This window comes from Salvelinus namaycush, chromosome 27 (genome assembly GCF_016432855.1).
Source record: "Salvelinus namaycush isolate Seneca chromosome 27, SaNama_1.0, whole genome shotgun sequence".
Lineage (NCBI taxonomy): Eukaryota > Metazoa > Chordata > Actinopteri > Salmoniformes > Salmonidae > Salvelinus > Salvelinus namaycush.
The window spans coordinates 26,756,022-26,781,256 of record NC_052333.1 but is presented as its reverse complement, the minus strand read 5'-3'; the positions used below and the strand labels follow the sequence as shown (position 1 = coordinate 26,781,256).

The window sequence follows — 25,235 nt, the reverse complement described above, 5'->3', positions numbered from 1 at the left end:
TCTCTTTATGCCCTCAGTCATTAGGCAATATTGGTTGTGTCTCGTTCAGTGCGCTTCTCCTGCTTTGTTTATCTGTCTTTTATTATTATTAAACTCACCTTCTGCATCCTGACTCCCAGCGAATACATCTTGTCCACATTTTGATTGTATTTTCAGACATGCAACCAATAACATTTGGTTGTAGACGTGCGTGTCCGCATTGTGACCAGATTTCCTGGTCTGTCCTTGTCTGTAATTATTTGACAGATTAGCTTTCAAAATAATAATTCATTTTTTTTTATATCAAGACATATTGATGCCATCAGTCAATTGTGCTACCTGGTATAAACAGAGCTAATGATTTTAGAGGGCAGGATAATGATGATTTAAATGATTTCACTATCCAGATCTGTTTACACTCATAAAATGTCCAGACACAAAGCGTACCCAACTGCAGTACCTTCAGAGGTGGTCAGCACAATGTGTCATATAATAATCTACACCTGTCTGAACATTTTGGCACAATCAGAAAACACATGGAATCTGATCTTTTGACTTCCGATTCATACCACCTCCATATGTGGATCTCAATCCTAATACAAACCTGATCCTTCATATGCAACCTCTAAATGGACATTCAGATCAGTTTCTATTTCTCCGCTCCCGAGTGGTGCAGCGGTCTAAGGCACTGCATCTCAGTGCAAGAGGTGTCACTACAGTCCCTGGTTCATATCCAGGCTGTATCACATCTGGCCGTGATTGGGAATTCCATAGGGCGGTGCGCACAATTGGCCCAGTGTCGTCTAGGTTTGACCAGGGTAGGCCGTCATTGTAAATAAGAATTTGTAATTAACTGACTTGTCTGGTTCAATTACATGACCTGCCATTACCATGACAACCACCCCAAAATGATAAAGAACAGTGACAGGAAAAGACCATAGCATCTGTGTGCTATTTCAGAGGCTAAATCAGTGTGAATGCGCATATCTGATATGGGCCACATGTAAAACTGTGTGGACAGTCAGATTGAATATGGAAAGACAATCTGATTTGCATTCTTAGGCTTTGTGAACACAATTAATGTACTGTGAAATTGGGATTACCCTTTGCTCCCAATTTGTATAATTGGGAGCAAAGAGTAATCCCATGGCTGTCCCCTGAATCTACAAATAGTTTACATTTGAAAGGCCCAGTGCATTCAAAATTCAGTTTTTCTGTGTCTTGTATCATTTGTACAACAGTACATGAAATGATCACTGTCAAAGTATGAGAAAAAATGTAATCAGTGTTATTTCCCAAAAGTTGCTGGTGGAAAATACAGGCTGTTCCGTTGCTCAGTTGCTGGATTGTGCAGACGCAGTTGCCTCTCCCTCGCATGCGTGCATCACCTAGGACTGTTTCCCGTGTCTGTGATTGTCTCCACCACCTCAAGGTGTCGCCCATCTTCCCCATTATCCACTGTGTATTTATACCTGTGTTTTCTGTCTGTCTGTGCCAGTTTGTCTTGTTTGTTCAAGCCTACCGGTGGTTTGTCTCAGCGCCTGCTTTCCCCCCCCCAGTCTCTCTTTTTCCCCACCCTCTTGGTTTTGACCCTGTCCTGTCTCTGAGCCTGCCTGCCGTCCTGTACCTTTACCGACCTCTGCCTGACCTGAGCCTGCCTGCCATCCTGTACCTTTCCCCCTCTTCTCTGGAATATTTATTCCTGTCTATTTGCCTACCCCTTTGGGATTATTAAACCGTTGGTTACACTGATGTGGTCTGCATCTGGGTCTTACCTTCATATCTGATAGTACGAACTGGCAATGACTGACCCAGCAGACCCGGACCAGCTGCGTAACGCCATCTCCTCCCATGGAGCCTCCATTGGTAGCCATGAGGAATTGCTTTGTGGGCTGATGGAGAGGGTACAAACATTGGCTGAGCACCATGACTGGGCATTGGACATGCTGCGGGAGCAATACCGCGGGTTGTCTGGGGGGGCAGCGTGCCACGGTGGGAACCCCACTGCCCCCGAGTAACTCGGCGGTTAGCAGCGCCGCCCCACCGGCCACTCAACCTTCCCGGGAGCCCCGCTTACCTCCACCCGGAACGCTTTAATGGAGAGCCGAGCACCTGTTGGGCATTTTTAGCTTAGTGTGCCCTCATTTTCGAGCTTCAGCCCTCCTCCTTCCCCTCGGATCATTCCAAAATGTGCCTACCTCATTATGCTGATGTCTGGAAGGGCTCTCACCTGGGCTACTGCCGTATGGGAACAGCAGCCGGCCATATACGTGAACCTGGGGGGGTTCGTGGGAGAGGTGAGGAAGGTTTTCGATGCCCCGTTCTCCGGGAGAGAAGCTGCCTGGAAGCTAATCCAGCTCTGGCAGGACGCCTGCACTGTGGCCGACAAATGCGGTAGATTTCCGCACGTTGGCAGCGGAGAGTGCGTGGAACCCAGAAGCATTATTCGACATGTTCCATTCCCATGGATGTTAGAGTGCTGGATGGGCGCTCTATAGGTTGGGTCACCCATAACACCACTCCCATCAACCTACGTGTGTCAGGGAATCACAGCGAGACCATTCAGTTCCTGCTCATCAAGTCCCCCCAGGTTCCCATGGTGTTGGGATTCTCCTGGCTCCAGCGACACAATCCACTCATCAACTGGTCTATGGGTGTTTATCATGGGCTGGAGTCCGTTCTGCCACGCCCATTGTCTGAAATCGGTGCAACCAGCCCTGGGACTTCTTCCACGGGCCTCGGAGTTGGCTCCGGACCCCTCTGCCATTCCCGCGGAGTACCAGGCTCTCCAGGAGGTGTTTAGCAAGGCACAGGCCACTTCCCTTCCGCCGCACCGCCCCTATGACTGCAGGATTGACCTTCTCCCTGTCACCACGCCGCCCCGGTGACGTCTGTACTCACTGTTGGGACCAGAGACTAAGGCTATGGAGAACTACATTGGGGACTCCCTAGCTACAGGATTTATCCATCCCTCCTCCTTTCCAGCTGGTGCAGGGTTCTTCTTTGAGAAGGACAAGACCCTGCACCCGTGCATTGACTACTTGGCACTCAATGACATCACTGTGAAGAACAGTTACCACTAATTTCCTCGGCTTTCAAGCCGCTCCAGGTGGCCACGGTCTTCTCCAAGCTGGATCTACAAAACGCCTACGACCTGGTGCAGATACGAGAGGGGGACGAGTGGAAGGCCCTCTTCAACGCGGCCAGCAGCCACTACGACTATCTGGTCATGCCCTTTGGACTCACCAACGTCCCTGCCGTGTTCCAGGCTTTGGTGAACGATGTTCTCTGCGACATGCTGAACCGCTTCGTTTTCATCGACATTGATGACATCCTCGTCTTCTCCTGCTCCCCCCAGGAACACGTGTTCCATGTCCGACAGGTTATCCAGCGCCTTCTGGAGAACCAGTTGTTTGTCAAGGCGGAAAAGTGAGTTCCATTGCTGGGCTACATCATCTCTGCTGGGAGTGTCCAGTTGGACCCTGAGAAGTTGAGAGCAGTGGTGGATTGGCCTACATCCAGAGTGCAGCTGCAACGCTTCCTGGGGTCCGGCAACTTTTATTGACGCTTTCTCCGGGGTTACAGCACCCTGACCTCCCCCATATCTTCCCTCACTTCTACCAAGGTTCCATTCACGTGGTCCACGGCCGCTGACCGGGTGTTCCGGAACCTTAAACACTGCTTCACCACGGCTCTGATCCTGGTTCATCCGGACCCTTCCTGTCAGTTCGTGGTGGAGGCCGATGCTTCGGATGTCGGAGTGGGGGTGGTTCTGTCCCAACTTTCTGCCCTGGACCTTATGCTGCATCCCTGCGCCACCTCCCACCGCCTCAACGGCACAGAGAGGAATTATGCTGTGGGGAATCGGGAGCTTCTTGCGGTGAAGATGGCGCTGGAGGAATGGAGACACTGGCTTGAGGGGGCAGAACAGCCGTTCATTGTGTGGACCTACCACAAAAACCTGGAGTATCTCGGCACCTCCAAGTGCCTCAACTCCAGGCAAGCGAGATGGGCCCTGCTGTTTACCCATTTCAACTTTTCCCTCCTACCGGCCAGGGTCCAAGAACGTCAAACCGGATGCTCTGTCTCGCCGCTATAACCCCACGACTACCACCCCGGAGCCTGAGACCATACTTCCCACCTCGTGTCTGGCGACAGCAATCAGCTGGGGTATAGGGAAACGGGTCCGGGAGGTACCGCGGTCCCAGCCGAACCCTGGGGGGGCCCAGATAACCGAATGTTCGTGCCTGACGCTGTCCGCTCCGTGGTCCTATAGTTGGCCCATTCCTCCAGGCTAGCCTTTCACCCGGGCTATCGTTGGACCCTGGCCTTTGTGCGACAACGCTTCTGGTGGCCTACCATGGTTCTGGATTTTGCTGCGTTTGTCGCTGCCTGCGCCCAGAACAAGACTCCTTAGCAAGCTACGGCTGGTCTTCTCCAACCATTGCCTGTCCCTCACCGTCCCTGGTCCCATATATCCCTATATTTCATCACAAGTCTTACCCCGTCTGAGGGCAACACTGTCATCCTGACTGTGGTCGACCGGTTTTCCAAAGCTGCCCACTTCATTCGTCTCCCCAAACCCCCCTCGGCCAAGGAGACGGCCTAGTTTATGGTGCAGCACGTCTTCCGGATCCAAGGACTCCCGGTGGACATGGTCTTCGACCGGGGTCCGCAGTTCTCGTCCCGGTTCTGGAAGGCGTTCTGCATGCTCATTGGGTCGTGGGACAGTCTGTCCTCCGGATTCCACCCCCAGTCCAACGGCCAGTCGAAGCTAGCCAACCAGGACTTGGAGACAACCCTTCGCTGCCTCCGCCAACCCTACCACCTGGAGTCAGCAACTGGTATGGGTCGAGTACGCTCACAACGGGTCTCTCGCCCTTCGAGTGTGCCTTGGGATACCAGCCTCTGCTCTTCCCCGAGCAAGAGGAGGTCAGCAATCCCTCTGCCCAAATGTTAATTCGGCGCTGTCGCCGTACCTGGAAGTGAGCCCGGACCGCTCTGTTGAAGACCACTTCCAGTTATAGGAGAATTGTCACCGGACCCCTGCTCCACGCTATCGGCTCAGGCAGAGGGAAAAGGCTCTCCACCCGGGACCTGCCTCTCCGGGTGGAGTCCTGTAAACTTTCCCCCCGGTGCAACGGCCTGTTTCCCATCTCTAGAGTTATTAGCCTCACTGCTGTTCATCTTTTGTTACCACGTACCCTCTGTATTCACCCCACTTTCCATGTATCTAGGATTAAGCCTGTGTCTCACAGCCCTTTGCCTTCTGTTTCCAGGCCCTCCTCCCCGTGTCATTGATGGTCATCCGGCATATACAGTGAGACACCTATGAGTGTTCGACCATGGGGCAGGGGTTTCCAGTACCTGGTGGACTGGGAGGGTTATGGCCCGGAGGAGAGGTGCTGGGTCCCCGCTAGAGACGTCCTGGACCCAGCCCTCATCGCCGATCAACCGGGTATGCGCCCAGGTAGGATGCCAGGTGGCGCCCCTGGGGGGGGGGAATACTGTCACACCCTGATCTGTTTCACCTGTCTTTGATTGTTCCACCCCCCCTCCAGGTGTCGCCCATTATCCCCTGTGTATTTATACCTGTGTTTTCTGTCTGTGCCAGTTCATCTGTTCAAGCCTACCAGCGCTTTGTCTCAGCTCCTGCTTTTCCCCAGTCTCTTTTTCTCGCCCTCTTGGTTTTTACCCTTGCCTGTCCTGTCTCTGAGCCCGCCTGCCTGACCACTCTGCCTTAGCCTGCCTGCCGTCCTGTACTTTTGCCCAACCTCTGGATTACCGGCTTCTGTCTGACCTGAGCCTGCCTGCCGTCCTGTACTTTTGCCCAACCTCTGGATTACCGGCTTCTGTCTGACCTGAGCCTGCCTGCCGTCCTGTACTTTTGCCCAACCTCTGGATTACCGGCTTCTGTCTGACCTGAGCCTGCCTGCTGTCCTGTAACTTTCCCCCTCTTCTCTGGACTATTTACCCCTGCCTTGACCTGTCTATTTGCCTGCCCGTTTTGGTTTATTCAACTATTGGTTATCTGACATGGTCTGCATCTGGGTCTTAACTTCATATCTGATGAGGGCAACTTTAGAGATCCCTGTTTTTTTTACAGTCAAAAGACTAGTGTCAAAATTGACTGCCAAGTCTAGGATAATTAGGATAATTTTTGTCTAATGCTGCGTTCGTAACTGGAAGTCAGAATTGTGTGTGTGTATATATATAATAACACAGTACCAGCCATGTTTGGACACACCTACACATTCAAGGGTTTTTCTATCTTTTTTTACTATTTTCTACATTGTAGAATAGTAGTGAAGACATCACATTTATGGAATTATGTAGTAACCAAAAAAGTGAAGAATCAAAAATATATTTAGATTTGTTAAAAGTAGCCACCCTTTGCCTTGATTACAGCTTTGCACACTTAGAGGACCATAGAGTAATTATACTTGTGAGCAAACATTTCATAACTTTAGGTGGCATAAAGGGACAGACAATATAAAGACATCTCTATCATTCTCTGTTTACCACATACGATTGGGAAAAATACATTTGAAAGGCCCTCCAACTGGTAGTTACTAGTGGGAAACGTCCTCTAATACTTGAGTTCTGACTTCTCCCACTCTGATGTCACCTACTAAGGAAATTACCTTGACAACAGCATTTTTTGGCAGTTAAATGCAACTTTAAATGCTAATATGGTTTTGAACGCTATAGGGTTACAAGCCTGATAGCTGTACTTTTATGGTTGACACAGCTTGTTGGCCATTATCCAATCGGGTTTTTCTCAACCAGTTCAGGTGAATGCATCCAACAGGTATTTACAACTTCACAATTAGTTTCCACCTCCCACTTGGAGTTCAAGGAAGATAGAGAAGTTTCCCACTAGTAATTACCAGTTAGAGGGCCATTCAAATAGATATTTGTTACCCAGAAATTATTTGATATTGAGAATGTCTGCACTGGGCCTTTTTAATGAAATAAAGTACTTTTTAATGGCAAGACAAGGTCTCAATTTCACTATCATGTATGTTTGTAAACAGTCTTTTAACACCACTTGCAATTGCTGAATTGTATTTGGTTCCCTGTAAGCTGTCTATGGACAAGGAGACTGCTATACATGCATTGGTTTTGTTTACCTGGCCATCGTCACCAACTGCTAATTCAGCATTTTTGATAACCTGAACTCTGCTTTCACTTGTGTAGCTTCTACCTTATATGTTTGTATTTCTATGGTGTAATTCTTCAAAAACCCTGAAGATATCTAAATTGCCGCTAAATTGTTGGTCAACAATTTACTATAGGAGGGTATACATATAAGGCATTCATAACACCTTTATGAAGCCAATCATGAGACCTTTGTGAATTTTGAAGGATTATTCATAACAACCTTAATACATTTATTCAACATCATTCATGAGGCGATTTCAAATTAAAACTCTTAAAGGTGTTATGAATACCTTACCCTGTAAAGGAGTGTTACCAATTGTTGCGTATAGCATGTTTAAATAATTCTAAGAGGATTTCTGCAGACATATTATTTCTCCAGTTAATATTGATTTGAAAGGCTTTTATTACATGTGTTAAATTGTATGATAAAGAAACAAGTGCTGTATTGCAGACTTTCAAATATAGTGAGTTAATAGCTTAAATCAGCAGGGGAAATGACAAAAATCAAAAATAATATTTCTGTGTATATAAATGATTAAATTACATAAATGCATAATATACCAGCTCAGCTGTAGCTTTGACTAAAATGAGAAATACTGTATAATATTAAAAAGTAGTACATTGGGGAAACATGTGACCTATTAACCCTATCAAGAACAATGCAATGTTGTTATAAAAATATAAGCAAGTCCGTGTTTGATCTTCTCAAAAGTAATGGTGTATGGATTACATGAAAAATATATTATTTGTTGTGATGATGAGCAGATATAGATGATTGGCTGTTATTTGGATAGTCTTGTCACCTCAGAAGAGGCCGTTTCTTGTGGTGTACTGTGTGTTGTAAGATCTGCGTCTGTGCCAGCGTCTCCTTAAACCTGCACAGCCGCCACATAGCATGCACTGCAAAACAAGATGGAGAAGTATGATTCACATGTAAAATCAAATCATTGCAGAGATTTAGCATATTTTTTTATTAAATACTCTGTAAAATATGTAAACAGTATACACAGTACATAAGTGAACACAAGCCTATACGTACACATAGCAGGATCCACAGGGGTACCAAAATGATAGCCATGCCACAGGGGATGATAATGGCCAGAGCCCAGCCAGGAAAACCTCTGTCACTTGTACTGAAATGAGTGGTCAGCAAAAGGGTAGTAGGTGGTGCGGTGCTGGTAGTTGTTGTTGGGGCAACAGTGGTTGTCAGGAGACCTAGAATACAAAGTGAACAATATTTAGGGGGTATTATAAACTTGTGATATATGAAATTGTTTTCACATTTGAGTGTTATACACAAGTTGTTACATGCAGTTTGATGACTCACTGGCAACAAAAAAGCATAGCAATCATGACCAATGACAACAAAATCAGCGTACCTGAGACTTTTAAAACATCCCCTAGAAAGGCACTAGGGAGGTTGACGTCTTTCTCTTTGTATACATACGTCACGTTTGCCCTGATTTGATTGCCAACAACACTGTAAAGATAAAAATGGGTTCCTGTGAGAGTTGAACTGTGGAATGTGTGAACAAGACCTGTTCATGGAAATAATCCTTATATCAGATCATATAAATCATATGTAGTACTGATCCACAACTGGAACATATACAACACATGCTCCCTCCATCCTGTTTAGCTGTACAAACAGCAGCTGTATGAAATCAGCAGACATTATAAAGAGTGCAGTTAAGAAAACTGGGTTGTTTGGGGAGGGTTTGAAGTTGTACTCACCTAAATTTGGCTTTGGGAAAGTCAAATTGTTTGCCGTTTGGTTCACTGAGAATATCATGCAGCTAAAAGGAGACATAAAATCAAGTTCTCAATTATTAAGATGATCTGACAGGACCATGGACGGTTATGGATTTCATGTCCAAGTTTTTAGATGTATTATGGTCAAATGATATGGCCAATATGGCCCTTAAACATTCCTGTTGAATTCTGTTGATTAACTTTACAGTACAATATCCTAGATTGAGTAATCTAGTACGAAAAAGTATCTTACTAGGCTGTTAATTGAATCCTGTATCTGGTTGTAGGTATCATTGGTGAAAGTGAGTCTAGCACTTTGAAGCAGTCTCTCCTCCATGGATACATTGGTTATTTTGAAACCAAGATCAACAGCAAATGAAGTATCTGCAAGTTCTGTGAGCACAAAAAAAACATCACTATATTTATTTTATTTAACCTTTAGTTAACTAGGCAAATCAATTAAAGAACACATTTTTATTTACAATTTACTATAGCAGCAGACAAAATGACCTGTTAGAATTTATGAGTTTCAACAAAGCTGATTCTGTGTGTGGAAAAGCCACATTTAAGAAGTATTTAGAAAGTGGGAGCAGTTAATTGTTTACTTATTAATTAACATAATTATTCTAAGCAGACGTAATTGTCTTGAATTTTAGGAGGAAATATGTTTTTAAAAGTTTTTAAAAGCATACTTCATGATATAAGCCAAATTTGTTCAACTCACTGATATAAGTTGCATTCTGGAGGGTGGCTTGAGTGTTTCTTTGAATTTTGAAGGTCCTGAATTGAGGAGACAGTTTCTTGTTGACGGCACCAAGGACATCATCCTTAGTGGGGACTGCTGTGTTGAGCTGGAACTCTAGTCTTATAAAAACCACCACTGTGCCAAATCTGAGAGAAAATGATAATACATTTGGACATTTTGTATGGTTTTATGAAAGCATTAGTGGTTAATGGCGGAGATACATTGTTCTTTGTTGCAAGGCTTCCTTGATTGAAAATAAAATGTTAATTAGACTGTATGAAACAATTATATTTAATTATTTTGCTTACCTAGTTGATGCCACTGAAGTCGTAGAAGTTGAGGTAAAAGTTGCCGTTGTGGTTGTACTTGTAGGAGCTGCTGTTCTAGTTGTAGTAGTAGGAGCCATAGTTGTAGTGGTCATTGCAGTAGGAGCTGCGATGGTTGCCATAGAAGCTGGAGTGGTGGTTGTCATCGTTGTAATAATAGGAGCTACATTTGTGTTTGTTTTAGTAGGTCCTGTGGTGGTTCTCGTAGAAGCTGTAGTTGCGGTTGCTGATGGAGCCACAGTTATTGTAGTAAATGCAGCTATGGCAGGAGGAGCTGCAGTTATGGTGGTAGGAGCTGCTGTTATGGTTGTCGTAGCAGGAACTGCAGTTGTCTTTGTCGAAAACGAGGCAGTTGTTCCAGTTGGAGCTGCAGTTGTGGTTGCCATTAGAGTTACAGGTGTTGTTGTAAAATGAGCTAGAGTTATCATAGGAGCTGCAATTGATGTTGTCATAGTATGAGTGGCAGCTGTGGTTGCCTTAGTAGAAGCTGCAGCTGTGGTTGTCATAGAAACTACAGTTGTTGTACTAGCTGCTGTTGTGGTTGCTGTAGGAGCTACAGTTGTCACTGCCGTAGGAATTAAAATGGTATTAGGAACTGCAGTTGTGATTTGCGTTGTAGGAGCTACAGTTGTTGTAGTATTAGCTGCAATTGTTGTTGTAGGAGCTGCTGCAGTTGTAGTGGTCGTGGGAGCTACAGTTGTTGAAGTGGAAGCTGCAATTGTGGGGTTCAAAGGAGCTACAGTTGTGACTTCTGAAGGAGCTTCAGTTGTGCTTGTCGTAGGAGTTAAAATGGTAGTAGGACCTGCAGTTGTGATTGACATAGTAGGTGCTGCTGTTTTGTTTGTGGAAGCAGCTACAGTTGTTGTTGTAGGAGCTGCTGCAGTTGTTGTGGTCGTAGGAGAAACAGTTGTTTTAGTTGAAGCTGCAATTGTGGGGCTCATAGGAGCTAGAGTTGTGATTTCTGTATTAGCTTCAGTTGTGGTTGTCGTAGGAGGTAAAATGGTAGTAGGACCTGCAGTTGTGATTGTCGTAGGTGATACAGTTGTGGTTGTCGAATGAGGTAAATTGGTGGTAGGAGCTGCAGTTGTCATTGGCATTGTAGGAGCTACAGTTGAAGTTTTAGCTGCAGTTGTCGTAGGGACTGTTGTTGCTGATGTCGTTGGTGTAGAAGGAGCTTCAGTTGTGGTTGCAGTAGGGGCTTCAGTAGTAGTTGTGGAAGCAGCTGCAGTAGTGGTCGTGGGAGCTACAGTTGTTGAAGTGGAAGCTGCAATTGTGGGGGTCAAAGGAGCTACAGTTGTCACTTCTGAAGGAGCTTCAGTTGTGCTTGTCGTAGGAGTTAAAATGGTAGTAGAACCTGCAGTTGTGATTGACGTAGTAGGTGCTGCTGTTTTGTTTGTAGGAGCTGCTGCAGCTGTGGTCGTAGGAGCAGCAGTTGTTGTAGTTGAAGCTGCAATTGCGGTGGTCATAGGAGCTACAGTTGTGATGTCTGTATTAGCTTCAGTTGTGGTTGTCATAGGAGGTAAAATGGTAGTAGAACCTGCAGTTGAGATTGACATTGTAGGAGCTGCAGTTGTGTTTGTGGAAACAGCTTCAGTTGTGGTTGTCGTAAGAGGTAAAATGGTAGTAGGACCTGCAGTTGAGATTGACATTGTAGGAGCTGCAGTTGTGTTTGTGGAAACAGCTTCAGTTGTGGTTGTCGTAAGAGGTAAAATGGTAGTAGGACCTGCAGAATTGATTGGCGTTGTAGGTGCTGTTGTGGTTGCTGTAGGAGCTACACTTGTGGTTGTCGTAGGAGTTAATACAGTTGTAGGACCTGCAGTTGTGATTGGTGTTGATGGAGATACAGTTGTGATTTCTGTATTTGCTTCAGTTGTGGTTGTCGTAGGAGGTAAAATGGTAGTAGGACCTGCAGTTGAGATTGACATTGTAGGAGCTACAGTTGTTGTAGTGGATGTTGTTGTGGTTGTCGTAGGTGATACAGTTGTGGTTGTCGAAGGAGGTAAAATGGTAGTAGGACCTGCAGTTGTGAATGACGTATTGGGTGCTGAAGTTGTAGAGGTTGTAGGAGCAAGAGTTGTTGCTGCAGTTCTGATTGGCATTGTAGGAGCTACAGTTGAAGTATTAGCTGCAGTTGTCGTAGGGACTGCTGTTGCTGATGTCGTTGGTGCTACAGTTGTTGTAGAAGGAGTTTCAGTTGTTGTTGCAGTAGGGGCTGCAGTAGTAGTTGTGGAAGCAGCTACAGTTGTTGTTGTAGGAGCTGCTGCAGTTGTAGTGGTTGTGGGAGCTACAGTTGTTGAAGTAGAATCTGCAATTGTGGGGGTCATAGAAGCTACTGTTGTGATTTCTGTAGGAGCTTCAGTTGTGGTTGTCGTAAGAGGTAAAATTGTAGTAGGACCTGCAGTTGTGATTGATGTAGTAGGTGCTGCACTTGTGGTTGTGGAAGCATCTGCAGTTGTTGTTGTAGGTGATGCTACAGTTGTAGTTGAAGTTGCAATTGTGGGGGGCATAAGAGCTACAGTTGTGATGTCTGTAGGAGCTTCAGTTGTGGTTGTCGTTGGAGTTAAAATGGTAGTAGGACCTGCAGTTGTGATTGACGTAGTAGGTGCTGCAGTTGTTGTAGTGGATGTTGTTGTGATTGTCGTAGGTGATACAGTTGTGGTTGTTGAATGAGGTAAATTGGTGGTAGGAGCTGCAGTTGTCATTGGCATTGTAGGAGCTACAGTTGAAGTATTAGCTGCAGTTGTCGTAGGGACTGTTGTTGCTGATGTCGTTGGTGTAGAAGGAGCTTCAGTTGTGGTTGCAGTAGGGGCTGCAGTAGTAGTTGTGGAAGCAGCTGCAGTAGTGGTCGTGGGAGCTACAGTTGTTGAAGTGGAAGCTGCAATTGTGGGGGTCAAAGGAGCTACAGTTGTCACTTCTGAAGGAGCTTCAGTTGTGCTTGTCGTAGGAGTTAAAATGGTAGTAGGACCTGCAGTTGTGATTGACGTAGTAGGTGCTGCTGTTTTGTTTGTGGAAGCAGCTACAGTTGTTGTTGTAGGAGCTGCTGCAGCTGTGGTCGTAGGAGCAGCAGTTGTTGTAGTTGAAGCTGCAATTGCGGTGGTCATAGGAGCTACAGTTGTGATGTCTGTATTAGCTTCAGTTGTGGTTGTCGTAGGAGGTAAAATGGTTGTAGAACCTGCAGTTGAGATTGACATTGTAGGAGCTGCAGTTGTGTTTGTGGAAACAGCTACAGTTGTTGAAGTAGAAGGTGCAATTGTGGGGGTCATAGGAGCTACAGTTGTGATTTCTGTTTTAGCTTCAGTTGTGGTTGTCGTAGGAGGTAAAATGGTAGTAGGACCTGCAGAATTGATTGGCATTGTAGGTGCTGTTGTGGTTGCTGTAGGAGCTACACTTGTGGTTGTCGTAGGAGTTAATATGGTTGTAGGACCTGCAGTTGTGATTGGTGTTGATGGAGCTACAGTTGTGATTTCTGTATTTGCTTCAGTTGTGGTTGTCGTAGGAGGTAAAATGGTAGTAGGACCTGCAGTTGAGATTGACATTGTAGGAGCTACAGTTGTTGTAGTGGATGTTGTTGTGGTTGTCGTAGGAGATACAGTTGTGGTTGTCGAAGCAGGTAAAATGGTAATAGGACCTGCAGTTGTGAATGACGTATTGGGTGCTGAAGTTGTAGAGGTTGTAGGAGCAAGAGTTGTTGCTGCAGTTGTGAATGGCATTGTAGGAGCTACAGTTGAAGTATTAGCTGCAGTTGTCGTAGGGACTGCTGTTGCTGATGTCGTTGGTGCTACAGTTGTTGTAGAAGGAGCTTCAGTTGTTGTTGCAGTAGGGGCTGCAGTAGTAGTTGTGGAAGCAGCTACAATTGTTGTTGTAGGAGCTGCTGCAGTTGTAGTGGTTGTGGGAGCTACAGTTGTTGAAGTAGAATCTGCAATTGTGGGGGTCATAGAAGCTACTGTTGTGATTTCTGTAGGAGCTTCAGTTGTGGTTGACGTAGTAGGTTCTGCAGTTGTGTTTGTGGAAACAGCTACAGTTGTTGTTATAGGAGCTGCTGCAGTGGTTTTGGTCGTAGGAGCTACAGTTGTTGTATTTGAAGCTGCAATTGCAGGGGTCATAGGAGCTACAATTGTGATTTCTGTATTAGCCTCAGTTTTAGTTGTCGTAGGAGGTAAAATGGTAGTAGGACCTGCAGAATTGATTGGCGTTGTAGGTGCTGTTGTGGTTGTCGTAGGAGTTAATATGGTTGTAGGACCTGCAGTTGTGATTGGTGTTGATGGAGCTACAGTTGTGATGTCTGTATTTGCTTCAGTTGTGGTTGTCCTAGGAGGTAAAATGGTAGTAGGACCTGCAGTTGAGATTGACATTGTAGGAGCTGCAGTTGTTGTAGTGGATGTTGTTGTGATTGTCGTAGGTGATACAGTTGTGGTTGTCGAATGAGGTAAATTGGTGGTAGGAGCTGCAGTTGTCATGGGCATTGTAGGAGCTACAGTTGAAGTATTAGCTGCAGTTGTCGTAGGGACTGTTGTTGCTGATGTCGTTGGTGTAGAAGAAGCTTCAGTTTTGGTTGCAGTAGGGGCTGCAGTAGTAGTTGTGGAAGCATCTGCAGTTGTTGTTGTAGGTGATGCTACAGTTGTAGTTGAAGTTGCAATTGTGGGGGGCATAAGAGCTACAGTTGTGATGTCTGTATTAGCTTCAGTTGTGGTTGTCGTAGGAGGTAAAATGGTAGTAGGACCTGCTGCAGTTGTAGTGGTCGTGGGAGCTACAGTTGTTGAAGTAGAAGCTACAATTGTGGGGGTCAAAGGAGCTACAGTTGGGACTTCTGAAGGAGCTTCAGTTGTGCTTGTCATAGGAGTTAAAATGGTAGTAGGACCTGCAGTTGTGATTGACATAGTAGGTGCTGCTGTTTTGTTTGTGGAAGCAGCTACAGTTGTTGTTGTAGGAGCTGCTGCAGTTGTCGTGGGAGCTACAGTTGTTGAAGTAGAAGCTGCAATTGTGGGGGTGAAAGGAGCTACAGTTGTGACTTCTGAAGGAGCTTCAGTTGTGCTTGTCGTAGGAGTTAAAATGGTAGTAGGACCTGCAGTTGTGATTGACGTAGTAGGTTCTGCAGTTGTGTTTGTGGAAACAGCTACAGTTGTTGTTATAGGAACTGTTGCAGTTGTTGTGGTCGTAGGAGCTACAGTTGTTGTATTTGAAGCTGCAATTGCAGGGGTCATAGGAGCTACAGTTGTGATTTCTGTATTAGCCTCAGTTGTGGTTGTCGTAGGAGGTAAAATGGTAGTAGGACCTGCAGAATTGATTGGCGTTGTAGGTGCTGTTGTGGTTGCTGTAAGAGCTACACTTGTGGTTGTCGTAGGAGTTAATATGGTTGTAGGACCTGCAGTTGTGATTGGTGTTGATGGAGCTACAGTTGTGATGTCTGTATTTGCTTCAGTTGTGGTTGTCCTAGGAGGTAAAATGGTAGTAGGACCTGCAGTTGAGATTGACATTGTAGAAGCTGCAGTTGTTGTAGTGGATGTTGTTGTGATTGTCGTAGGTGATACAGTTGTGGTTGTCGAATGAGGTAAATTGGTGGTAGGAGCTGCAGTTGTCATGGGCATTGTAGGAGCTACAGTTGAAGTATTAGCTGCAGTTGTCGTAGGGACTGTTGTTGCTGATGTCGTTGGTGTAGAAGAAGCTTCAGTTGTGGTTGCAGTAGGGGCTGCAGTAGTAGTTGTGGAAGCATCTGCAGTTGTTGTTGTAGGTGATGCTACAGTTGTAGTTGAAGTTGCAATTGTGGGGTGCATAAGAGCTACAGTTGTGATGTCTGTAGGAGCTTCAGTTGTGGTTGTCGTTAAAATGGTAGTAGGACCTGCAGTTGTGATTGACGTAGTAGGTGCTGCAGTTGTTGTAGTGGATGTTGTTGTGATTGTCGTAGGTGATACAGTTGTGGTTGTCGAATGAGGTAAATTGGTGGTAGGAGCTGCAGTTGTCATTGGCATTGTAGGAGCTACAGTTGAAGTATTAGCTGCAGTTGTCGTAGGGACTGTTGTTGCTGATGTCGTTGGTGTAGAAGGAGCTTCAGTTGTGGTTGCAGTAGGGGCTGCAGTAGTAGTTGTGGAAGCAGCTGCAGTAGTGGTCGTGGGAGCTACAGTTGTTGAAGTGGAAGCTGCAATTGTGGGGGTCAAAGGAGCTACAGTTGTCACTTCTGAAGGAGCTTCAGTTGTGCTTGTCGTAGGAGTTAAAATGGTAGTAGGACCTGCAGTTGTGATTGACGTAGTAGGTGCTGCTGTTTTGTTTGTGGAAGCAGCTACAGTTGTTGTTGTAGGAGCTGCTGCAGTTGTGGTCGTAGGAGCAGCAGTTGTTGTAGTTGAAGCTGCAATTGCGGTGGTCATAGGAGCTACAGTTGTGATGTCTGTATTAGCTTCAGTTGTGGTTGTCGTAGGAGGTAAAATGGTTGTAGAACCTGCAGTTGAGATTGACATTGTAGGAGCTGCAGTTGTGTTTGTGGAAACAGCTACAGTTGTTGAAGTAGAAGGTGCAATTGTGGGGGTCATAGGAGCTACAGTTGTGATTTCTGTATTAGCTTCAGTTGTGGTTGTCGTAGGAGGTAAAATGGTAGTAGGACCTGCAGAATTGATTGGCGTTGTAGGTGCTGTTGTGGTGGCTGTAGGAGCTACACTTGTGGTTGTCGTAGGAGTTAATATGGTTGTAGGACCTGCAGTTGTGATTGGTGTTGATGGAGCTACAGTTGTGATTTCTGTATTTGCTTCAGTTGTGGTTGTCGTAGGAGGTAAAATGGTAGTAGGACCTGCAGTTGAGATTGACATTATAGGAGCTACAGTTGTTGTAGTGGATGTTGTTGTGGTTGTCGTAGGAGATACAGTTGTGGTTGTCGAAGCAGGTAAAATGGTAGTAGGACCTGCAGTTGTGAATGACGTATTGGGTGCTGAAGTTGTAGAGGTTGTAGGCGCAAGAGTTGTTGCTGCAGTTGTGAATGGCATTGTAGGAGCTACAGTTGAAGTATTAGCTGCAGTTGTCGTAGGGACTGCTGTTGCTGATGTCGTTGGTGCTACAGTTGTTGTAGAAGGATCTTCAGTTGTTGTTGCAGTAGGGGCTGCAGTAGTAGTTGTGGAAGCAGCTACAATTGTTGTTGTAGGAGCTGCTGCAGTTGTAGTGGTTGTGGGAGCTACAGTTGTTGAAGTAGAATCTGCAATTGTGGGGGTCATAGAAGCTACTGTTGTGATTTCTGTAGGAGCTTCAGTTGTGGTTGTCGTAAGAGGTAAAATTGTAGTAGGACCTGCAGTTGTGATTGATGTAGTAGGTGCTGCACTTGTGGTTGTGGAAGCATCTGCAGTTGTTGTTGTAGGTGATGCTACAGTTGTAGTTGAAGTTGCAATTGTGGGGGGCATAAGAGCTACAGTTGTGATGTCTGTAGGAGCTTCAGTTGTGGTTGTCGTTGGAGTTAAAATGGTAGTAGGACCTGCAGTTGTGATTGACGTAGTAGGTGCTGCAGTTGTTGTAGTGGATGTTGGTATGATTGTCGTAGGTGATACAGTTGTGGTTGTCGAATGAGGTAAATTGGTGGTAGGAGCTGCAGTTGTCATTGGCATTGTAGGAGCTACAGTTGAAATATTAGCTGCAGTTGTCGTAGGGACTGTTGTTGCTGATGTCGTTGGTGTAGAAGGAGCTTCAGTTGTGGTTGCAGTAGGGGCTACAGTAGTAGTTGTGGAAGCAGCTACAGTTGTTGTTGTAGGAGCTGCTGCAGTTGTAGTGGTCGTGGGAGCTACAGTTGTTGAAGTAGAAGCTGCAATTGTGGGGGTCAAAGGAGCTACAGTTGTGACTTCTGAAGGAGCTTCAGTTGTGCTTGTCGTAGGAGTTAAAATGGTAGTAGGACCTGCAGTTGTGATTGACGTAGTAGGTTCTGCAGTTGTGTTTGTGGAAACAGCTACAGTTGTTGTTATAGGAGCTGCTGCAGTTGTTGTGGTCGTAGGAGCTACAGTTGTTGTATTTGAAGTTGCAATTGCAGGGGTCATAGGAGCTACAGTTGTGATTTCTGTATTAGCCTCAGTTGTGGTTGTCGTAGGAAGTAAAATGGTAGTAGGACCTGCAGAATTGATTGGCGTTGTAGGTGCTGTTGTGGTTGCTGTAGGAGCTACACTTGTGGTTGTCGTAGGAGTTAATATGGTTGTAGGACCTGCAGTTGTGATTGGTGTTGATGGAGCTACAGTTGTGATGTCTGTATTTGCTTCAGTTGTGGTTGTCCTAGGAGGTAAAATGGTAGTAGGACCTGCAGTTGAGATTGACATTGTAGGAGCTGCAGTTGTTGTAGTGGATGTTGTTGTGATTGTCGTAGGTGATACAGTTGTGGTTGTCGAATGATGTAAATTGGTGGTAGGAGCTGCAGTTGTCATGGGCATTGTAGGAGCTACAGTTGAAGTATTAGCTGCAGTTGTCGTAGGGACTGTTGTTGCTGATGTCGTTGGTGTAGAAGAAGCTTCAGTTGTGGCTGCAGTAGTAGTTGTGGAAGCATCTGCAGTTGTTGTTGTAGGTGATGCTACAGTTGTAGTTGAAGTTGCAATTGTGGGGGGCATAAGAGCTACAGTTGTGATGTCTGTAGGAGCTTCAGTTGTCGTTGGAGTTAAAATGGTAGTAGGACCTGCAGTTGTGATTGACGTAGTAGGTGCTGCAGTTGTTGTAGTGGATGTTGTTGTGATTGTCGTAGGTGATACAGTTGTGGTTGTCGAATGAGGTAAATTGGTGGTAGGAGCTGCAGTTGTCATTGGCATTGTAGGAGCTACAGTTGAAGTATTAGCTGCAGTTGTCGTAGGGACTGTTGTTGCTGATGTCGTTGGTGTAGAAGGAGCTTCAGTTGTGGTTGCAGTAGGGGCTGCAGTAGTAGTTGTGGAAGCAGCTGCAGTAGTGGTCGTGGGAGCTACAGTTGTTGAAGTGGAAGCTGCAATTGTGGGGGTCAAAGGAGCTACAGTTGTCACTTCTGAAGGAGCTTCAGTTGTGCTTGTCGTAGGAGTTAAAATGGTAGTAGGACCTGCAGTTGTGATTGACGTAGTAGGTGCTGCTGTTTTGTTTGTGGAAGCAGCTACAGTTGTTGTTGTAGGAGCTGCTGCAGTTGTGGTCGTAGGAGCAGCAGTTGTTGTAGTTGAAGCTGCAATTGCGGTGGTCATAGGAGCTACAGTTGTGATGTCTGTATTAGCTTCAGTTGTGGTTGTCGTAGGAGGTAAAATGGTTGTAGAACCTGCAGTTGAGATTGACATTGTAGGAGCTGCAGTTGTGTTTGTGGAAACAGCTACAGTTGTTGAAGTAGAAGGTGCAATTGTGGGGGTCATAGGAGCTACAGTTGTGATTTCTGTATTAGCTTCAGTTGTGGTTGTCGTAGGAGGTAAAATGGTAGTAGGACCTGCAGAATTGATTGGCGTTGTAGGTGCTGTTGTGGTGGCTGTAGGAGCTACACTTGTGGTTGTCGTAGGAGTTAATATGGTTGTAGGACCTGCAGTTGTGATTGGTGTTGATGGAGCTACAGTTGTGATTTCTGTATTTGCTTCAGTTGTGGTTGTCGTAGGAGGTAAAATGGTAGTAGGACCTGCAGTTGAGATTGACATTATAGGAGCTACAGTTGTTGTAGTGGATGTTGTTGTGGTTGTCGTAGGAGATACAGTTGTGGTTGTCGAAGCAGGTAAAATGGTAGTAGGACCTGCAGTTGTGAATGACGTATTGGGTGCTGAAGTTGTAGAGGTTGTAGGCGCAAGAGTTGTTGCTGCAGTTGTGAATGGCATTGTAGGAGCTACAGTTGAAGTATTAGCTGCAGTTGTCGTAGGGACTGCTGTTGCTGATGTCGTTGGTGCTACAGTTGTTGTAGAAGGATCTTCAGTTGTTGTTGCAGTAGGGGCTGCAGTAGTAGTTGTGGAAGCAGCTACAATTGTTGTTGTAGGAGCTGCTGCAGTTGTAGTGGTTGTGGGAGCTACAGTTGTTGAAGTAGAATCTGCAATTGTGGGGGTCATAGAAGCTACTGTTGTGATTTCTGTAGGAGCTTCAGTTGTGGTTGTCGTAAGAGGTAAAATTGTAGTAGGACCTGCAGTTGTGATTGATGTAGTAGGTGCTGCACTTGTGGTTGTGGAAGCATCTGCAGTTGTTGTTGTAGGTGATGCTACAGTTGTAGTTGAAGTTGCAATTGTGGGGGGCATAAGAGCTACAGTTGTGATGTCTGTAGGAGCTTCAGTTGTGTTGTCGTTGGAGTTAAAATGGTAGTAGGACCTGCAGTTGTGATTGACGTAGTAGGTGCTGCAGTTGTTGTAGTGGATGTTGGTATGATTGTCGTAGTAATACAGTTGTGGTTGTCGAATGAGGTAAATTGGTGGTAGGAGCTGCAGTTGTCATTGGCATTGTAGGAGCTACAGTTGAATATTAGCTGCATTTGTCGTAGGGACTGTTGTTGCTGATGTCGTTGGTGTAGAAGGAGCTTCAGTTGTGGTTGCAGTAGGGGCTACAGTAGTATGTTGTGGAAGCAGCTACAGTTGTTGTTGTAGGGCTGCTGCAGTTGTAGGTCGTGGGACTACAGTTGTTGAAGTAGAAGCTGCAATTGTGGGGGTCAGGAGCTACAGTTGTGACTTCTGAAGGAGCTTCAGTTGTGCTTGTCGTAGGAGTTAAATGGTAGTAGGACCTGCAGTTGTGATTGACGTAGTAGGTTCTGCAGTTGTGTTTGTGGAAACAGCTACAGTTGTTGTTATAGGAGCTGCTGCAGTTGTTGTGGTCGTAGGAGCTACAGTTGTTGTATTTGAAGTTGCAATTGCAGGGGTCATAGGAGCTACAGTTGTGATTTCTGTATTAGCCTCAGTTGTGGTTGTCGTAGAAGTAAAATGGTATTAGGACCTGCAGAATTGATTGGCGTTGTAGGTGCTGTTGTGGTTGCTGTAGAGCTACACTTGTGGTTGTCGTAGGAGTTAATATGGTTGTAGGACCTGCAGTTGTGATTGGTGTTGATGGAGCTACAGTTGTGATGTCTGTATTTGCTTCAGTTGTGGTTGTCCTAGGAGGTAAAATGGTAGTAGGACCTGCAGTTGAGATTGACATTGTAGGAGCTGCAGTTGTTGTAGTGGATGTTGTTGTGATTGTCGTAGGTGATACATTGTGGTTGTCGAATGATGTAAATTGGTGGTAGGAGCTGCAGTTGTCATGGGCATTGTAGGAGCTACAGTTGAAGTATTAGCTGCAGTTGTCGTAGGGACTGTTGTTGCTGATGTCGTTGGTGTAGAAGAGCTTCAGTTGTGGCTGCAGTAGTAGTTGTGAAGCATCTGCAGTTGTTGTTGTAGGTGATGCTACAGTTGTAGTTGAAGTTGCAATTGTGGGGGGCATAGAGCTACAGTTGTGATGTCTGTAGGAGCTTCAGTTGTCGTTGGAGTTAAAATGGTAGTAGGACCTGCAGTTGTGATTGACGTAGTAGGTGCTGCAGTTGTTGTAGTGGATTGTTGTTGTGATTGTCGTAGGTGATACAGTTGTGGTTGTCGAATGAGGTAAATTGGTGGTAGGAGCTGCAGTTGTCATTGGCATTGTAGGAGCTACAGTTGAAGTATTAGCTGCAGTTGTCGTAGGGATTGTTGTTGCTGATGTCGTTGGTGTAGAAGGAGCTTCAGTTGTGGTTGCAGTAGGGGCTGCAGTAGTAGTTGTGGAAGCAGCTGTAGTAGTGGTCGTGGGAGCTACAGTTGTTGAAGTGGAAGCTGCAATTGTGGGGGTCAAAGGAGCTACAGTTGTCACTTCTGAAGGCTTCAGTGTTGTGCTTGTCGTAGGAGTTAAAATGGTAGTAGGACCTGCAGTTGTGATTGACGTAGTAGGTGCTGCTGTTTTGTTTGTGGAAGCAGCTACAGTTGTTGTTGTAGGAGCTGCTGCAGCTGTGGTCGTAGGAGGCAGTTGTTGTAGTTGAAGCTGCAATTGCGGTGGTCATAGGAGCTACAGTTGTGATGTCTGTATTAGCTTCAGTTGTGGTTGTCGAAGGAGGTAAAATGGTTGTAGAACCTGCAGTTGAGATTGACATTGTAGGAGCTGCAGTTGTGTTTGTGGAAACAGCTACAGTTGTTGAAGTAGAAGGTGCAATTGTGGGGGTCATAGGAGCTACAGTTGTGATTTCTGTTTTAGCTTCAGTTGTGGTTGTCGTAGGAGGTAAAATGGTAGTAGGACCTGCAGAATTGATTGGCATTGTAGGTGCTGTTTGGGTTGCTGTAGGAGCTACACTTGTGGTTGTCGTAGGAGTTAATATGGTTGTAGGACCTGCAGTTGTGATTGGTGTTGATGGAGCTACAGTTGTGATTTCTGTATTTGCTTCAGTTGTGGTTGTCGTAGGAGGTAAAATGGTAGTAGGACCTGCAGTTGAGATTGACATTATAGGAGCTACAGTTGTTGTAGTGGATGTTGTTGTGGTTGTCGTAGGGATACAGTTGTGGTTGTCGAAGCAGGTAAAATGGTAGTAGGACCTGCAGTTGTGAATGACGTATTGGGTGCTGAAGTTGTAGAGGTTGTAGGCGCAAGAGTTGTTGCTGCAGTTGTGAATGGCATTGTAGGAGCTACAGTTGAAGTATTAGCTGCAGTTGTCGTAGGGACTGCTGTTGCTGATGTCGTTGGTGCTACAGTTGTTGTAGAAGGATCTTCAGTTGTTGTTGCAGTAGGGGCTGAGTAGTAGTTGTGGAAGCAGCTACAATTGTTGTTGTAGGAGCTGCTGCAGTTGTAGTGGTTGTGGGAGCTACAGTTGTTGAAGTAGAATCTGCAATTGTGGGGGTCATAGAAGCTACTGTTGTGATTTCTGTAGGAGCTTCAGTTGTGGTTGTCGTAAGAGGTAAAATTGTAGTAGGACCTGCTTGTGATTGATGTAGTAGTGCTGCACTTGTGTTGTGGAAGCATCTGCAGTTGTTGTTGTAGGTGATGCTACAGTTGTAGTTGAAGTTGCAATTGTGGGGGGCATAAGAGCTACAGTTGTGATGTCTGTAGGAGCTTCAGTTGTGGTTGTCGTTGGAGTTAAAATGGTAGTAGGACCTGCAGTTGTGATTGACGTAGTAGGTGCTGCAGTTGTTGTAGTGATGTGTTGGTATGATTGTCGTAGTGATAAGTTGTGGTTGTCGAATGAGGTAAATTGGTGGTAGGAGCTGCAGTTGTCATTGGCATTGTAGGAGCTACAGTTGAAATATTACTGCAGTTGTCGTAGGGACTGTTGTTGCTGATGTCGTTGGTGTAGAAGGAGCTTCAGTTGTGGTTGCAGTAGGGGCTGCAGTAGTGGTTGTGGAAGCAGCTTCAGTTGTTGTTGTAGGAGCTGCTGCAGTTGTAGTGGTCGTAGGAGCTACAGTTGTTGAAGTAGAAGCTGCATTGTGGGGTCAAGGAGCTACAGTTGTGACTTCTGAAGAGCTTCAGTTGTGCTTGTCGTAGGAGTTAAAATGGTAGTAGGACCTGCAGTTGTGATTGACGTAGTAGGTTCTGCAGTTGTTTGTTTGTGGAAACAGCTACAGTTGTTGTTATAGGAGCTGCTGCAGTTGTTGTGGTCGTAGGAGCTACAGTTGTTGTATTTGAAGTTGCAATTGCAGGGGTCATAGGAGCTACAGTTGTGATTTCTGTATTAGCCTCAGTTGTGGTTGTCGTAGGAAGTAAAATGGTAGTAGGACCTGCAGATTGATTGGCGTTGTAGGTGCTGTTGTGGTTGCTGTAGGAGCTACACTGTGGTTGTCGTAGGAGTTAATATGGTTGTAGACCTGCAGTTGTGATTGGTGTTGATGGAGCTACAGTTGTGATGTCTGTATTTGCTTCAGTTGTGGTTGTCGTTGGAGTTAAAATGGTAGTAGGACCTGCAGTTGAGATTGACATTGTAGGAGCTGCAGTTGTTGTAGTGGATGTTGTTGTGATTGTCGTAGGTGATACAGTTGTGGTTGTCGTAGGAGGTAAAATGGTAGTAGGACCTGCAGTTGTCATGGGCATTGTAGAGCTACAGTTGAAGTATTAGCTGCAGTTGTCGTGGGACTGTTGTTGCTGATGTCGTTGGTGTAGAAGAAGCTTCAGTTGTGGCTGCAGTATTAGTTGTGGAAGCATCTGCAGTTTGTGTTGTAGGTGATGCTACAGTTGTAGTTGAAGTTGCAATTGTGGGGGGCATAAGAGCTACAGTTGTGATGTCTGTAGGAGCTTCAGTTGTCGTTGGAGTTAAAATGGTAGTAGGACCTGCAGTTGTGATTGACGTAGTAGGTGCTGCAGTTGTTGTAGTGGATGTTGTTGTGATTGTCGTAGGTGATACAGTTTGTGGTTGTCGAATGAGGTAAATTGGTGGTAGGAGCTGCAGTTGTCATTGGCATTGTAGGAGCTACAGTTGAAGTATTAGCTGCAGTTGTCGTGGGATTGTTGTTGCTGATGTCGTTGGTGTAGAAGGAGCTTCAGTTGTGGTTGCAGTAGGGGCTGCAGTAGTAGTTGTGGAAGCAGCTGTAGTAGTGGTCGTGGGAGCTACAGTTGTTGAAGTGGAAGCTGCAATTGTGGGGGTCAAAGGAGCTACAGTTGTCACTTCTGAAGGAGCTTCAGTTGTGCTTGTCGTAGGAGTTAAAATGGTAGTAGGACCTGCAGTTGTGATTGACGTAGTAGGTGCTGCTGTTTTGTTTGTGGAAGCAGCTACAGTTGTTGTTGTAGGAGCTGCTGCAGCTGTGGTCGTAGGAGCAGCAGTTGTTGTAGTTGAAGCTGCAATTGCGTGGTCATAGGAGCTACAGTGTGATGTCTGTATTAGCTTCAGTTGTGGTTGTCGTAGGAGGTAAAATGGTTGTAGAACCTGCAGTTGAGATTGACATTGTAGGAGCTGCAGTTGTGTTTGTGGAAACAGCTACAGTTGTTGAAGTAAGAGGTGCAATTGTGGGGGTCATAGAGCTACAGTTGTGATTTCTGTATTAGCTTCAGTTGTGGTTGTCGTAGGAGGTAAAATGGTAGTAGGACCTGCAGAATTGATTGGCATTGTAGGTGCTGTTGTGGTTGCTGTAGGAGCTACACTTGTGTTGTCGTAGGAGTTAATATGGTTGTAGGACCTGCAGTTGTGATTGGTGTTGATGGAGCTACAGTTGTGATTTCTGTATTTGCTTCAGTTGTGGTTGTCGTAGGAGTTAATATGGTTGTAGGACCTGCAGTTGTGATTGGTGTTGATGGAGCTACAGTTGTTGTAGTGGATGTTGTTGTGGTTGTCGTAGGAGATACAGTTGTGGTTGTCGAAGCAGGTAAAATGGTAGTAGGACCTGCAGTTGTGAATGACGTATTGGGTGCTGAAGTTGTAGAGGTTGTAGGCGCAGAGT

The 25,235-nt window shown here is 45.7% G+C and overlaps 2 protein-coding genes across 2 annotated transcripts; both read right to left on the bottom strand.

Annotated features, from left to right (window-relative positions):
- Positions 1-12,753: 12,753 nt before the first annotated feature.
- LOC120022312 (mucin-2-like) lies at positions 12,754-15,932 on the bottom strand. Its single transcript, XM_038966211.1, has 4 exons — positions 15,046-15,932; positions 14,825-14,938; positions 12,932-13,048; positions 12,754-12,841 (listed from the first exon to the last, which is right to left on the bottom strand). Exons 1-4 carry the CDS (start codon positions 15,930-15,932, stop codon positions 12,754-12,756), a joined length of 1,206 nt encoding a protein of 401 aa, XP_038822139.1.
- A 79-nt stretch (positions 15,933-16,011) lies between these two features.
- On the bottom strand, positions 16,012-25,224 carry LOC120022311 (mucin-5AC-like; the record flags this gene model as incomplete). Its single annotated transcript, XM_038966210.1, has 9 exons — positions 16,012-16,099; positions 16,245-16,306; positions 18,732-19,176; positions 19,654-19,927; positions 21,586-21,864; positions 22,632-22,696; positions 23,766-23,902; positions 24,356-24,636; positions 24,975-25,224. Coding segments are annotated over 9 exons (1,881 nt in total), but the record flags the coding sequence as incomplete, so codon positions are not given.
- Positions 25,225-25,235: the final 11 nt, after the last annotated feature.

Coding starts and splice junctions, on each gene's coding strand:
- LOC120022312 (XM_038966211.1), bottom strand. CDS start 15,932: ATGCCAATGACAACTGCAGCTCCTACCACCAATTTACCTCATTCGACA. Junction 14,939..15,045: donor ACAACTGCAGAACCTACTAC/GTCAATCACAAC, acceptor CCACAATTGCAG/CTTCTACTTCAACAACTGTA. Junction 12,842..12,931: donor TACGTCAATCACAACTGCAG/GTCCTACTACCA, acceptor CCACAATTGCAG/CTTCCACTTCAACAACTGTA.